This window comes from Salvelinus fontinalis, chromosome 7, assembly GCF_029448725.1.
Source record: "Salvelinus fontinalis isolate EN_2023a chromosome 7, ASM2944872v1, whole genome shotgun sequence".
Taxonomy (NCBI): Eukaryota; Metazoa; Chordata; class Actinopteri; order Salmoniformes; family Salmonidae; genus Salvelinus; species Salvelinus fontinalis.
This window is the reverse complement of record NC_074671.1, coordinates 24,219,972-24,235,042: the sequence shown is the minus strand read 5'-3', so window position 1 is coordinate 24,235,042 and position 15,071 is coordinate 24,219,972. Positions and strand designations below refer to the sequence as shown.

Genomic DNA, 15,071 nt, shown 5'->3' with positions numbered 1-15,071 from the left:
GAGCACCAGGCTTATCTATTGTGAACGAAGGACAGTCGACACGTCTCTGTGAGAGAGAGTGAATGAATGACAGACAGACAGGCAGACAGAGAGTGTGTGAGAGAGAAAGACAGACAGACACCTGGTTTGCCCCATGCTGGGCTCAAACCAGGGACCCTCTGAACACCCACAAAGCATCATTACCTGTCACTTCACAAAAGCCGCAGGCATTGAAGTCTACTTCAAGGTCTCAGAGCTGGTGACATCACCGATGGAAAGCTATTAGCGTGCACCGCAAACTAGCTAGCTCAGTGTCTGCGTAAGTGATCGTACCTGCAGCGGGGTGGGCTGCTGGTCCACGGGGACGATGAGGATGATGATCTCTGAGTCGATGCTCAGGTAGCCGAAGATGTCACACTGCGGCACGGAGATGTGGAGACGCAGGATCCTCAGGATGTCATGGACCGTCACTGGCTGCTTCCTGTTCAACTGCAACACCAAACCAGGAGGACAAACACAGTCACACAGAACCAGAGCCAGAGGGGGAAAAGTTGGAGATTCAATTCATTGCAGATAAAGGAAAACTGAACTGCGGGTTTCTTCAAGTTCGTGCTGAATGTGGTGAATACATGTTATTCATCCCCAATTATTAAGAAATATGAAATACCTTTGTGAACAGTAGTTGAAAGGGCAATGAATGTATTACAGCATAGTGCCTGCTGTCATGGAATGTTTGACACCAATATGGAGGATAGGTTGGAAAAACTATGATGTGTATATCCATTGCTTGTCTGAGTGAGTCATGTCGTCTAGGCCCAAATCCAAAGGCAATTTGTTTGCAATTAGCAGGTTTATGTTCTGGACTTAACGTTGATAAGATGTTTGTGTTGGAGATTAGACTAATAGCCCAGGTTTATAATGAACCTGCTTTGAATGACATGTTTTATTTTAGCTTATTAGCTGTTATAAGCATGTATACGAGGCATTTCTGGGCATTTGCTCTTAAGCTGCGGCCCGACCCAGTCATTTCAAACGGGAGAGGAATTCCAGAGGAACACATGTGATGTTGATGCTTGGTATTTTGGATCTATGCCTCACTCTAGTGGTTGTTTGGTGTCATTACAGTTCAAAATCAACAGTCGATGCCAAGGGGGTGGCTAATCCCAGTTGAGTAAGACCTAGTCAACTGGGTTTGGAGGCTTTTATTCCAGCCCTTCACTAACATACCTGACTCTATGCCCTTGATTAGCAGAATCTAGTGTGTAGGAGCAGGGCCGTATAACAAAAGCCTGCACACAGCATTCCGCAGTTGGTGGAGCTATTACTTATACCTAAGGTTGCACATTTTTGGAAACTTTCAATAAATTCCCTGGGTTTTCCTCATGCTCAGTTTTTAGGATTCCGGGAATTAGGAGGTAATAAGCAGGAAATCCAGAATTCTCCAACCATGATTTCTACAAAACCAGGGAATTTATTGAAATGTTCCTAAATTTTGCAACCCTACATATGCATAGACAGTCCTCTTCAATCCACAAAGTAGTGTCCACAGTTTAGATTCAGATATGCAGCAAAACAATTGTTCGTAATTTTTCAACATTGAGAATTTAATTCTCTAAAATATATAACACAACAGGGAACCTTTCAACCCTCCTTTTAATGTTCAAATCCATTAAAATCCAAAAAAGCAGCCCAGCTGGTTGGAAAATGAGTGAGTGAGAGGGAAGGGGACAACTTTTCTGAAATGGAACACAGCCTGGAACCCAAATAAGTGAGGAGCATGTCAGAAGGTGCTGACCTTAGCGAAGTTATTAATCTGCTCCTTGTTCCACAGGATCTGCAGCATGCCCGCACACAGAGGACAGCATGCACCTGTGAGAGGAGGGGGTTGCCACCAAGATGTCAGAGGTCAGAGGTTAGGAGTCAATCACAACAATATCGTAATAAGATTTGTGTTCCTGTGTGGACAAATCCTATATATAACATGAGAGCCTTATATGTCAAAGTGAACGTGGCTGTGCCACTGAGTGTACTGACCACAGAATTAAATAAAACATTAGATACTATATTATTTCTGTCTCTATTGTACTGACCGGGTGGTGTGACAGGGATGCAGCCCTGGGTGGACAGGGCTGGGCAGGGGATCATGTCACAGCCTGAGTCAGAGGCAAACTCTGCCACCGCCCCCACGGCGTGGCACCTCCCCTGGTAGTCCACGGCAACACGGTCCGAGTAGGCCTCGCACACTGTGTTGTAGGTCTCGCCGTTGTGGCCGCACACAGGCCGCGCCTTTTTACAGGCATCCTGCACAGAACACAAACACACACACACACAAGAAAGTTTGAGTTAGGATTCGGCCCTTATTAATGTATTTTGTGAAAAATATCATATATTAAAACACAAATAGACGTGACCTTTCTACACTTCATAATACATCACTCATATCCAGATAAACTTAATCAAGGTAGGCTACTCCAATTAGTTACATAGGGAAGCCCTTTTTTATATATCACACCAAGTGTATTGGTTTTCTTTGAATTGCTCTGTACCTCATCAATACTCTCAGAGAGGGGTAGGGCAGTTAAGTTCTCCTACAACACTGCAAACGGTTTGATTGCGTGCCTCTTGGTTCGGTGACTTGACACCGGGACTGAAGTGGGTTTTTAATGGGTTGTCGTCTACCTTAAACGGGTATAAAACTAAATCCGGTCTGTTCCACTGATGGAGCCACTGCTCAGAGCTACCGAGGCGAGACGCCATCAGACTGACGTTGCGAGCGACCGCAATGGAGAAACATTATCCTACCAGGCCCTAAACACTAAATAACCACTTGAATTCAACTTTCAGCTTAAATTCTCCACTTTCACAAACACACACAAACATAGGGGGATTTTGCCTGTATCATGTACAAGCACAGTCCTACACAGGAGATGTATGTGTCTGCAGGTAGACTAAGTGCATGGGCAGACTAAGAACCTAAATGCAACATATTATTTATTAGATAAAACCATAGGGTATATCAGCTTTTGGTGGGCTGGGATATCTGCCTCCTCTCATAAACCATGGCAAAAACATACATACTCAGTCAGTTACTGGAGGTAGGATATGGATATGCAAATTTGGAGTGTGTGTGTGTTTGTGTTGCAACAGCTGGGACGTGTTATCCTACTTCTGAATGCAGGCTCTCCATTTAAGCGTTCACGAACACAAACAGAGAAAAGCTTTTCAGAGACTCTAAAAACAGGGATTATCTCTGTGTGATTGACTAAAAGCTGTGCAGCTCCCTCCAGTAGGGCGATGTTCAAATAGCTGACCGTGTAATGCTATCAGGCAGGTGTTACAATGCTACCTATTGCTGCCTCACCTTATGAGTTCTGGCATGCCTTTTCATCACAAATGAATTACATGTATTGAAATGTCCAAAAGCCCTTTAACACTGTCAACATTTACAGTCAATTTAGCGCAGTGGTCACCAACCAGCCGATCGCGATCGATCTCCAAGGCATTTCTAGTCGATCGCCAAACATTTCTGTAAAAAACACAACGATAAAGCCTTGACTTCCTTTTTTTTTTATTAGTCTCGTGCTGTTGGTGATAGGTGCAGCAAATTCAGCTGCCCTGAGCGCCGGGTAGGCAAACTGTTGCCACTTCATGTGTCTGAAGGTACAAACTCTGCCTTCCCGGTGGACATGGAAAGGAAATCAAGTGCACTATTCCACCGCTGGCCAATCAGATTGCTCAGATGACCGAGTCTCCAGTAACGTAGCAGCATACAATACAGCTACGGCAAAATTGATACTGTGAGATTTCAAAACGTTTACAACCATGACTAGAGAGACACTGTCAACGAATACAGCAAAGAGCTGCTGTTTCTATGAGTGAGTTCATGTTTAAGTTCTTACTCAGCACTGTCAAGATTTTGTATTCGACACTTGTAAAACCCATAAAATGCACGTTCTTCCTATTACCTCTCAGTGCTACAACAAGCAGTGCAGCAGTAATGAATGAGTAGGAAAACGTATCTATGGGCTTGCGTTGTTGGTATTATTAGCGGCTTGGGTATTTTTAATATCAAGGAATATTTCACTTTCTCTGTCCATAGGAGTAACAACATGAATTTGTGCATGAGGATGAAATAATGCGGTGCGACTCGAGTTTCGATAGGCTTACATTTTTTAAGTCATGTTAATAAAAAATTAGAGCGATAGATCTCGGCATGCATTTTGACTCAGAAAGTGGTCTTGACTCAGAAAAGGTTGGTGTCCACTAACGTAGGGCATGTTGGTACAGATGTTATGGAAACTTGGCGAACAGACAAATTGATTGAGAGTGAATTACTTTCAAATGTTCTACTTCACAAAGTTGCATTGGCTAACTGTCAAACTGTTACCTGACAATGGCCCATGCAGGACAGGTTCTAGCTCCCTCATATTAAAATCTGGACCTTGAAGACAGTTCCAGTTCCACTCTTCCCCTACAATCAGAGACCCATTTTGACCTGGGACAACAGGTGGGTGCAATTAATTATCAGGTAGAACAGAAAACCAGCAGTAGTCCGGCTGGTGCGTTCTGTCCAACGCATCACCAGGGCCAAACTACCTGCCCTCCAGGACACCTACAGCACCCGATGTCACAGGAAGACCAAAAAGATCATCAAGGACAACGACCACCCGAGCCACTGCCTGTTCACCCTGCTACCATCCAGAAGGCGAGGTCAGTAAAGGTGCATCAAAGCTGGGACAGAGAGACTGGAAAACAGCTTCTATCTCAAGGACATCAGACTGTTAAACAGCCATCACTAACTCAGAGAGGCTGCTGCCTACACACAGACTTGAAATAATTGGCCACTCTAATCAATGGATCACTAGTTCCGTTAATAATGCCACTTTAATAATGTTACAAATCTTGCATCACTCATCTCATATTTATATGCTGTATTTTATACCATCTATTGAATCTTGCCTATGCCGCTGTCATTACTCATCCATATATTTATATATTATTATTCCATTCCTTTACTTAGATTTGTGTGTATTCGGTAGTTCTTGTGGAATTGTTAGATTACATGTTAGATATTGCTGCACTGTCGGAACTAGAAGCACAAACATTTCGCTACACCCGCAATAACATCTGCTAACCACGTGTATGTGACCAATAACGTTTGATTTGACATGGTAGGGTACATATTTAAATAATCCTGGTCTAGCTGTTACCTGACAGTGGCCCATATAGGCCAGGGTCTTGTCCATCTGGAGGAGCTGACAGAGGTTGGGGTGCTCCACGTTGTCTGTGTCGCAGGCCAGGTCCATGTGAATCTTGTCACAGCCGGAGGGACGACCAACACACTCATACTGGGGACAGTGGTAGTCAACCATGTCTGTAAGGCACACTCTACGGCTGGGAATGCACCTGAGGACCAATGGAAGGAGGGCAGGAAAGGGGGTTAATTTAGTGATTGTTTTAAGCAGCTTTTAAGCAGTGGAAGTCCAAAACATGGACCCGTTACAGCTATCGCTTTCGTCAGTGTACACAACTATTCTTTTCAAGTTGTGTAGGTCCTTTGGTTTGAGTTGAGCACTGATGTTCCTTATTATTATTGTGAAGTAGTGTACCTTAATAGTGTATTATTCTCACAGCAGACATCAGTGCTTTTTTACCATGTGAATTACCCCATTTAATCCTTTATTTAAAACATAAACCATATTATAATCATAATGGTACCTATCTTTAGGGGAATGTAGTAAATGTGTTGACGTTTTTATATCAGTACATTAATGCTGATTTTCGATGGGAAACAGAGAGTGAAAATCTATGAAACCTAACAAGCCCTGTGTCACGTTCCTGACCTATTTCTGTTAGTTTGTTATATGTGTTAGTTGGTCAGGACGTGAGTTTGGGTGGGCATTCTATGTTTTCTGTTTCTATGTTGGTTTATGGGTTGCCTGGTATGGCTCTTAATTAGAGGCAGGTGTTTGGCGTTCCTCTAATTAAGAGTCATATTTAGGTAGGTGTTTTCACAGTGTTCGTTGTGGGTGATTGTCTCCTGTGTTTGTGTATGTTGTTAAGCCACACGGGACTGGTTTCGGTTTGTTTGTTCAGTGTTTTTTATGTGTAGGCTTTTTTCCCTGTTCGTGCGTTCTCGTGTGTTATGTGAGTCCGTCGTTCAGATCTGTCTACACCGTTTATTTGTTTTGTTAGTTTATTAGTCAAGTTTGTGTTTGTTCGTGTTTTTTTCTTTAATAAATCATGTCTACAAACTCAGCTGCATTTTGGTTCGATCCCTGCTCCTCCTCTTCTGAAGAAGAGGAGGAGGAAAGCCGTTACAGAATCACCCACCAATCCAGAACCAAGCGGCGTGAAGTCAAGCAGGATTATACACAGGAATCATGGACTTGGGAGGAAATATTGGACGGGAGAGGTCCATGGGCACAGCCGGGAGAATATCGCCGTCCCAAAGCTGAGCTGGAGGCAGCGAAAGCAGAGAGGCGGTGGTATGAGGAGGCAGCAAGGAGACGTGGCTGGAAGCCCGAGAGGAGACCCCAAAAAGTTCTTGGGGGGGGGCTAAGAGGTAGTGGGCCAAGGGCAGGTAGGAGACCTGCGCCCACTTCCCAGGCTTACCGTGGAGAGCGGGAGTACGGGCAGGCGCCGTGTTACGCAGTAGAGCGCACGGTGTCTCCTGTACGAGTACATAGCCCAGTGCGGGTTATTCCACCTCCCCGCACTGGTAGGGCTAGATTGGGCATTGAGCCAGGTGTCATGAGGCCGGCTCAACGCGTCTGGTCTCCAGTGCGTCTCCTCGGGCCGGCTTACATGGCACCAGCCTTATGCATGGTGTCCCCGGTTCGCCTACATAGCCCGGTGCGGGTTATTCCACCTCCCCGCACTGGTCGGGCGACGGGGAGCATTCAACCAGGTAAGGTTGGGCAGGCTCGGTGCTCAAGGGAGCCAGTACGCCTTCACCGTCAGGTATTTCCGGCACTACCTCCCCGCCCCAGCCCAGTACCGCCAGTGCCTACACCACGCACCAGGCTTCCAGTGCGTTTTCAGAGCCCTGTGCCTCCTCCACGCACTCTCCCTATGGTGCGTGTCTCCAGCCCAGTGCCTCCAGTTCCGGCAGCGCGCACTAAGCCACATGTGCGTCTCCTAAGTCCTGTGCACACTGTTTCTCCCCGCACTCGTTCTGAGGTGCGTGCCCTCAGTCCGGTACCACGCACCAGGAATATAGTGCGCTTCGAGAGGTCAGTGTGTCCTGTCCCTGCTCCCCGCACTAGGCTTGAAGTGCGTGTCCTCAGTCAGGTGCCTCCAGTTCCGGCACCACGCACCAAGCCTACAGTGCGTCCCAGCCGGCCAGAGTCTGCCGTCTGCCCAACGGCGCATGAACTGCCTGTCTGCCATGAGCCTGCAAAGCTGCCCGTCTGCCATGAGCCTACAGAGCCTTCCGCCAGACAGGAGCAGCCAGAGCCTTCCGCCAGACAGGTGCAGTCTGAGCCATCCGTCTCCGCAGCGCCATCTGAGCCATCCGTCTCCCCAGCGCCATCTGAGCCATCCGTCTCCCCAGCGCCGTCTGAGCCATCCGTCTCCCCAGCGCCGTCTGAGCCATCCGTCTCCCCAGCGCCGTCTGAGCCATCCGTCTGTCCTGAGCCATTAGAGCCGCCCGTCTGTCCCGAGCCGTCAGAGCCGATAGTCAGTCAGGAGCCGCTAGAGCCAGTCATCAGTCAGGATCTGCCAGAGCCGCCAACCAGACAGGATCTGCCAGAGCCGCCAACCAGACAGGATCTGCCAGAGCCGCCAACCAGACAGGATCTGCCAGAGCCGCCAACCAGACAGGATCTGCCAGAACCGCCAACCAGACAGGATCTGCCAGAGCCGTCAGTGAGCCATGAGCGTCCAGAGCCTTCAGCGAGCCATGAGCGTCCAGAGCCGTCAGCGAGCCATGAGCGTCGAGAGCCGTCAGCGAGCCATGAGCGTCGAGAGCCGTCAGCGAGCCATGAGCGTCGAGAGCCGTCAGCCAGCCATGAGCGTCGAGAGCCGTCAGCCAGCCATGAGCGTCGAGAGCCGTCAGCCAGCCATGAACGTCGAGAGCCGTCAGCCAGCCATGAGCGTCGAGAGCCGTCAGCCAACCATGAGCGTCCAGAGCCGTTAGCCAGTCATGAGCTGTCCCTTAGCCCGGAGCGGCTATTTACCCAGAACTGCCCTTCAGTCCAGAGCTGTCTCTCTGTCCGGAGCTGCCTTTCAGTCCGGAGTTGCCCCTCTATCCTGATCTCCCTCTCTATCCTGAGCTACCTCTATATCCTGATCTATCCCTCTGTCTTGAGCTATCCCTCTGTCTTGATCTATCCCTCTGTCCCGGTGCTGCCCCTGTCGTTGATGTTACCAAGAGGATTTTGTGGGGGTAAGATGAGGGTGGACATTCATAGGGGGAGATGGAAGCTGGGATTGACTATGGTGGGGTGGGGACCTCGCCCGGAGCCTGAGCCACCACCGTGGTCAGATGCCCACCCAGACCCTCCCCTAGACTTTGTGCTGGTGCGCCCAGAGTTCGCACCTTATGGGGGGGGTTATGTCACGTTCCTGACCTATTTCTGTTAGTTTGTTATATGTGTTAGTTGGTCAGGACGTGAGTTTGGGTGGGCATTCTATGTTTTCTGTTTCTATGTTGGTTTATGGGTTGCCTGGTATGGCTCTTAATTAGAGGCAGGTGTTTGGCGTTCCTCTAATTAAGAGTCATATTTAGGTAGGTGTTTTCACAGTGTTCGTTGTGGGTGATTGTCTCCTGTGTTTGTGTATGTCGTTACGCCACACGGGACTGGTTTCGGTTTGTTTGTTCAGTGTTTTTTATGTGTAGGCTTTTTTCCCTGTTCGTGCGTTCTCGTGTGTTATGTGAGTCCGTCGTTCAGATCTGTCTACACCGTTTATTTGTTTTGTTAGTTTATTAGTCAAGTTTGTGTTTGTTCGTGTTTTTTTCTTTAATAAATCATGTCTACAAACTCAGCTGCATTTTGGTTCGATCCCTGCTCCTCCTCTTCTGAAGAAGAGGAGGAGGAAAGCCGTTACACCCTGGCCTTTTGTACACAGTAGAGTTGAACTATACAAAATAAGCAAAAGTAGAGGTAAAAAAGGAGGGACCCTCTCTCTCTTTCTCCACCACAGCCCCCCTATCTCCAAGGTAACCATCCCTGCATCCGTACCTCAGCACCAATCAGGTGGTCTGCAGGCCGCAGCTAGATTTTTATCACCTTGTTTACGGAAAAATAACAAATGTTTGAGAGATCCCATCAACTCTGTGTGCCTTTGAACAGATGGCCAAGGGGAGACGTTATGGAATGGGTTTGCAGTGCTTTACATAAGGAAGGATGCCAAAACACATTCGTCTTTACTGTGTGGAGGGGAGAGGGGGTAAAATGGGTCCGTATCACATTTCGGGTAAGACCCAGATGCAGACAGTGTCGAAGTAACAAAAGTGTATTACTAGTACAGGGGCAGGCAAAACGACAGGTCAAGGGCAGGCAGAGGTCAGTAATCCAGGTAGGGTGCAAAAGGTCCAGAACTGCAGGCAGGCTAGATGGACGATGCTGTCTGGGGTTGTGGGAGCGATGTTAGATGGACGATGCCGTCTGGGGAAGAGGGAGTGATGTTAGATGGACGATGCTGTCTGGGGAAGAGGTAGTAATGTTAGATAGATGACGCTCTATGGGGAGGGGGGATGTTAGATGAAAGATGCTGTCTGGGGAAGAGGGAGCGATGTTAGATAGGCGATGCTGTTTGGGGAAGAGCGAGTGATGTTAGATGGATGATGCTGTATGGGGAAGAGGGAGTGATCCTCAGGGCTCTGGGAGCTCAAGGCCATTCCGGAGGGGAGGGTTTTAACACACCCCATACAGGCGCGCCTTATGACACAGTTACCGCCTGTAACCACAGGGGGACACACAGCCTGGCCACACCTGAATAAACAACCACGGGATACGAGGCAGTTTGAGAGGGGGATTTCAAGAAAAAGCGGAAGAGAGGAGAAGGGTGCAGGAAAATAGGATCTATCAAGAGAGGAAATAACACTAGTGGACAATGTTCCCTCTAAGTTGCGCGCCTGCCTGCAGCAGCCCTGAGACTGCAGCGCAGCTTCCTGGGACTGCCACGCAGAACAAATATTAGCCCCCAGAGAGAAGCACGAGATTACACTCAACTTTCTATAGCAGTGGTAACCAACCGGTCGATCTCCAAGACATTCCTAGTCGATCGCCAAACATTTATGTAAAAAAACGAATGAATAAAGCCTTGTGTTCCTATTATTTTATTTGTCTTGGGCTTTTGGCGGTAGGTGCACCGGATTCAGCAGCCCTCAGCGCCGGGTAGGCGAACTGTTGCCATTTTTCACTGTTTACTGTGTCTGAAGGTACAAACTCTTCCTTCCCGGCGGGCCCAGAGAGCAAATCAAGTGCACTATAGGCCTACCGCTGGCCAATCGAATGGCTCAGATTACCATTATTGCAGGCATAAAATAAAGCTACAGCAAAGTTGATACTGTGAGATTTCAAAATGTTTAAAACCATGACTAGAGAGACACTGTCAACGAACACAGCAAAGAGCTGCTGTTTTTATGAGTGAGTTCATGTTTAAGTTCTTACTCAGCACTGTCAAGATTTTGTATTCGACACTTTTATAAGCCATAAAATGTGCGTTCTTCCTATTTCCACTCAGCGCTACAACAAGCACTGCAGCAGTAATGAATGAGTAGGAAAGTGGATCTATGACTTGTGTTATTATTAGCAGCAGCTTTGGTCTTTTTTAATATCGAGGAATATTTCACTTTCTCTGTTCAACATGAATGTGTGCATGAGGCAGAAATAATGCGGTATGACTCGAGTTTCGCCATCAGCTGGAATACGGTGTTCCTTTTTTGGTCAGTGTGAGGGGAGGAAAGGGAGAGCAGAGGGATGTTGACAGATGGACCCTCAGTCTGCTGCTCTCGCCCTCCGCTGAGACTGATCATCAGATGCAGGTAAAACACAATCAAACAGGGAATGATTTAAATGTATGGTCACTCAGCTGTGCCTCACAAGTAATACAACAATGGATCTATTACCTGATCATATAGCTTACCTCAAAGGTTTTTAAATAATAAAAGAACTGTCCCAAACAACAATTCAAGCAAAGCCAATATGCGGTGATAATGTATTGGGCCTATAGCTTACTGCATAAACCTCATTGCTACAGTGCTGTTTTTAATTGGTTAATGTTGCATAGGCTTATGTTTTTTAAGTCCTGTTAAAAGAAATCATGGTGGTAGATCTCGACTTGCATTTTGACTCAGAAAGTGATCTTGACTCAGAAAAGGTTGGTGACCACTGTTCTAGAGTTTCCCCTGTTAACACTATCAACGTTTCCCTTTAATGTGGAAATTGTGATCGAATCAACGCAATATTAGCCACTTTCAATGTAACATACTGAAACAAAACAAACTATGCAAGAGATTTTGTTGTAGGCAGAATGAATCAGAGTAGAAATATATTGCATTGACACAAGACTCAGCCAGTACTCTACACAGACCGGTGCGGCATAAACAATCAGAGCTACAGTAGGCCTATATGCAAATAGATCATTGCCATATATGGATCTGTGCCATTCACTTTGAACTGGACTGGGTTTACAGCATGCGCGGTCATGAGTAGATGCACTTGTTTTGAGATCAAAGCGAGAGCTGCATGTAGCCATGTGAGCACATTTTGTTCATATCCTTTGGTGCAGTAGTTACTAAGTTATTAGCCCAGTTATAGATCCTTTCTAGTCAGAAATTGCTTCCTACAAGAGCACAAAATGTGTGCATTTCTACACATCTTTGAAAAGCAAGTCAGGTAGTGCTTTTTTCCCCCCAGTATTGTATTTTGAGACAGACTTGAATAAGCTATGTAGCCAATAGGCAGAGGGTAGCATAATTTGTCTGATTCTCTGTAATAGTGGTATGGGAATAATAATGCATTTGATTTTGTAAAGTGGTTTATTGCATCAAACAACACAACAAAATGTTCAGTCGCCTCCTTGTCTGAAGGACAAGTGGATACAAAGATGAATACCGAGCCCTGAATGGAATCTAGGCCTACATGAACACCACACATTGGCTGCTACTGTAGGTTGAATGATAGAACAGCTATTTCCTTGTTAAAATGTTATGAGATGCATTTTCTCCATTGTTTTTGATGGTAGTCCACTCTGGTAGGCCTACATTATGATCAAATAGCCACAGTAGCCTACTTGGCCACTGTTAACAGTAACTTAAAGCGGGTAAAGCCTCATTGTTCAAAGTAAATACGCGCTGGAAGTTGCACAGAATTTTCACAACATTTAAGTTTACGCTCAGCAGACCTGAAATTTGCTCAACGTCTCAAAATGTTTTGAGGGAACATTGCTAGTTGACTGAGGTGGAATAGGAGGTGGAATAGGATCAGGGCTCAAGGGCTCTGTTAGGAGAGATATAGCGTCCTCTAGAGTGGAGGTGTCCAGTCTTATCCACTAAGGCTGTATGGAATGCTTTGAAAATGCATCCTTCCTACCTCCCTTCCTTGAAGTAATCATTGATCGGACATGGCATGCACATAGTGGAACCTCTGCACTCACCAATCCAATTGTGTTGAATCAGTCATCATTCCAATAAACAAACGATTGAAGCAAAGATGGAGTATCTCACCTCTGGTTCTTCTGGCAGGGGTTGGGGGAACAGGGGTCGCTGCTGCGGCAGTGACCAAACACAAACTGGTTGTCTTTGAAGCCCATGCAGCGGGCCACACAGGCACTGGGGTAGGTGCGGCCATTACGGGCACACACTGGCACGAAGCGGTCAGGGCAGCCACACGGGAGCCCTAAGGAGAGGAAGAGAGAGGGAGAGAGAAAGAGAGAAAGAGCGGGGCAGGAGGAGAGAGATTAGAGAGAAATGCTTTCAGGATCAGGAAAAAGAAAACATTACAATACAGCAATAAGACCACCATCAAACACACTGTTCTTTGTCTCTCTCTCTCACACACACACACCAGTGAAGCGGCGGCGGTCCTCATCTGAGCTGTCGGCGCTGAGGCACTGGCGGGTGGAGCAGATAGTCTCTCCAGCGAAGCAGGAACAGGGGTGGCAGTCTACCCTGAAGGACGTCCCATGGTCTGTAGGACGAGGACATATCGTCACCCTGTGAGACCTTGTCTGATTTCAGTGGTTATTGGGCTGCAAATGTAACTGTTATCTGACACTTTGATTCCTTCAGCAGCTGATAGACTTAAACTATGCGATCTGGGTCATGGAACCTACAGTTGTCATGGTTCTACCTTTATCCTTAACCCCTGATTCCTCGTCTGGTCTCTTCTCTGCACCTGGGTCCAGCCTCGCCACGTCACAACAGTATTAGACCTGGGAGCTAATATGAGACTTGACTTCCACAAAATACTCTTCTGCTGTGTCCGTGGGGCAGTCCCACTCCTTACGTATTTGTTATTGTTTTTTTCATTGAACAAATAGGACAATGGAGAGATGGCAGGGAAGATTGCGATTCAGTAGGGCGTGGGTGCGATTTGAAAGCATGCCAACTCTGGTACAGTATGTGTGTTCCAGGGTCTGCAGCTCTAACTGCTAGACCACACAGGCCACATCTACAAGACAGTCTGTAGAAGTTAAAGCAACCCTCGGGTTTGGGCTGTCCTGGTATACCTTAGCTTTATTTCTTTAGGATCTGCAACATAAAACATGATCTTTAACTAAACTAAGGCTTCCCTATAGGATTACTTCATGTTCCTCTCCTAATGCTGGATATAAGAAATCCGAAGCCCCACCACTCTCACTCTCAGGCAAACCACATCTGTGTCAAATAAGGCTGAAACGTCTGACCCCCCTTTTGAACCGGAGTGAAAACAAACATAAAAGCAAAAGCAATAAACTGATTTTGGTTCAAACAAATGTAGATTCAAAGCCGGTACATTAAACAAAGGGGGGAAGGGGGAAAAAATGCTAATATAAAACCTAGATATGAAAGACAATCCTGTTATTCAAAGTGTTGTTTCTCTATGGGGATATGATTAGCCACTAGGCCACTAGGGGGCAACATCACAGAGTGACTAAGGCCATGTGTAGCCTAGAGGGGGATGTGGTTACTCTATGCTGAATTCTTCCCTGCTGTTCACAGAAGAGTGTGTGTGTGTGTGTGAGATGAAGAGAGGGAGAGAGAGGAGACTGGCAGTAGGCTCCTTTCAAGTCACAGTATTGACATATAGGGCGGGCCAGAGGGGGACCATGGGAAGGAAATACCAACATGCGGTTGGTTGGGTGCCTTATTTTATTATTATTTATTTTAATGTAGTGTTGCCATGCTGCTAGGGGAAGAAGGAGAGTGGCAGTGATGTTAACACTACAGGAAGCATTTTACTTTCACAACCAGGCACAACAGCACCAAGAACTCATCCACAGAGCGCGCTCTCCAGTCCCAAGTCAACTCCTGGGTTGTGTTCAGCAGGGCATGGGTAGCAAAATGTTTTGATACGGAATATAAAAATAAGGGTTCCTTTTTTTTTGTTGAGTTCAGGTATTGTGCTTCCAAGTTTTCCCGTTTTGTGCCTACTGAACACAATTGTGGTCCAACAACTGTCAGTTGTCAGCTTCAGACGTATAACAACAGATGTGCCCAATGTCGGCACATCTAACTTGTTCCTTTACAGATGGATGCTACACATTGGTGGTGAATGGGGCAAATCAAACTACCCTCACACAATGTAAAGTGCTCTGTGCTTTTAAAATAGTAAAACCTACTGAAAAGTGTCATGAATTCGAGCCATTTAGAACAAGTAAACGGCAGCTTACTTTTTCTTTGTCCCCCGACAATGCAGGTCTTGGAGGTGTCTATGCAGGGCATCTCGGCACAGTTCTCCAGCCTGCCACTCTGGCCACAGGTACACACCTCGAAGCAACCCGCCTGCCCATTACGCATGGGCACCTGGATACGGGCTTCCAGGTGGACCAGGAACTCTGAGGCTTCGCCCAGTTTACAGCCTGCACACACACACACACACGCACGTACGTACACACAAACCCAGAACACAATGCAGTCAGACTAACTGTTCACGTCTACA

The 15,071-nt window shown here is 46.8% G+C and overlaps 1 protein-coding gene across 1 annotated transcript in view; it reads right to left on the bottom strand.

The window, feature by feature from the left end:
• The window catches only part of LOC129859258 (reversion-inducing cysteine-rich protein with Kazal motifs-like), a 54,986-nt gene that overhangs the window by 3,148 nt on the left and 36,767 nt on the right, over positions 1–15,071 (bottom strand). The window contains exons 14-20 of the mRNA XM_055928796.1: positions 14,803–14,991; positions 12,996–13,118; positions 12,656–12,827; positions 5,190–5,385; positions 2,070–2,280; positions 1,775–1,848; positions 313–468 (exon numbers count right to left, since the gene is read on the bottom strand). Coding sequence (XP_055784771.1) covers positions 313–468; positions 1,775–1,848; positions 2,070–2,280; positions 5,190–5,385; positions 12,656–12,827; positions 12,996–13,118; positions 14,803–14,991 — 1,121 coding nt within the window. The remainder of the gene's footprint in view (positions 1–312; positions 469–1,774; positions 1,849–2,069; positions 2,281–5,189; positions 5,386–12,655; positions 12,828–12,995; positions 13,119–14,802; positions 14,992–15,071) is intronic.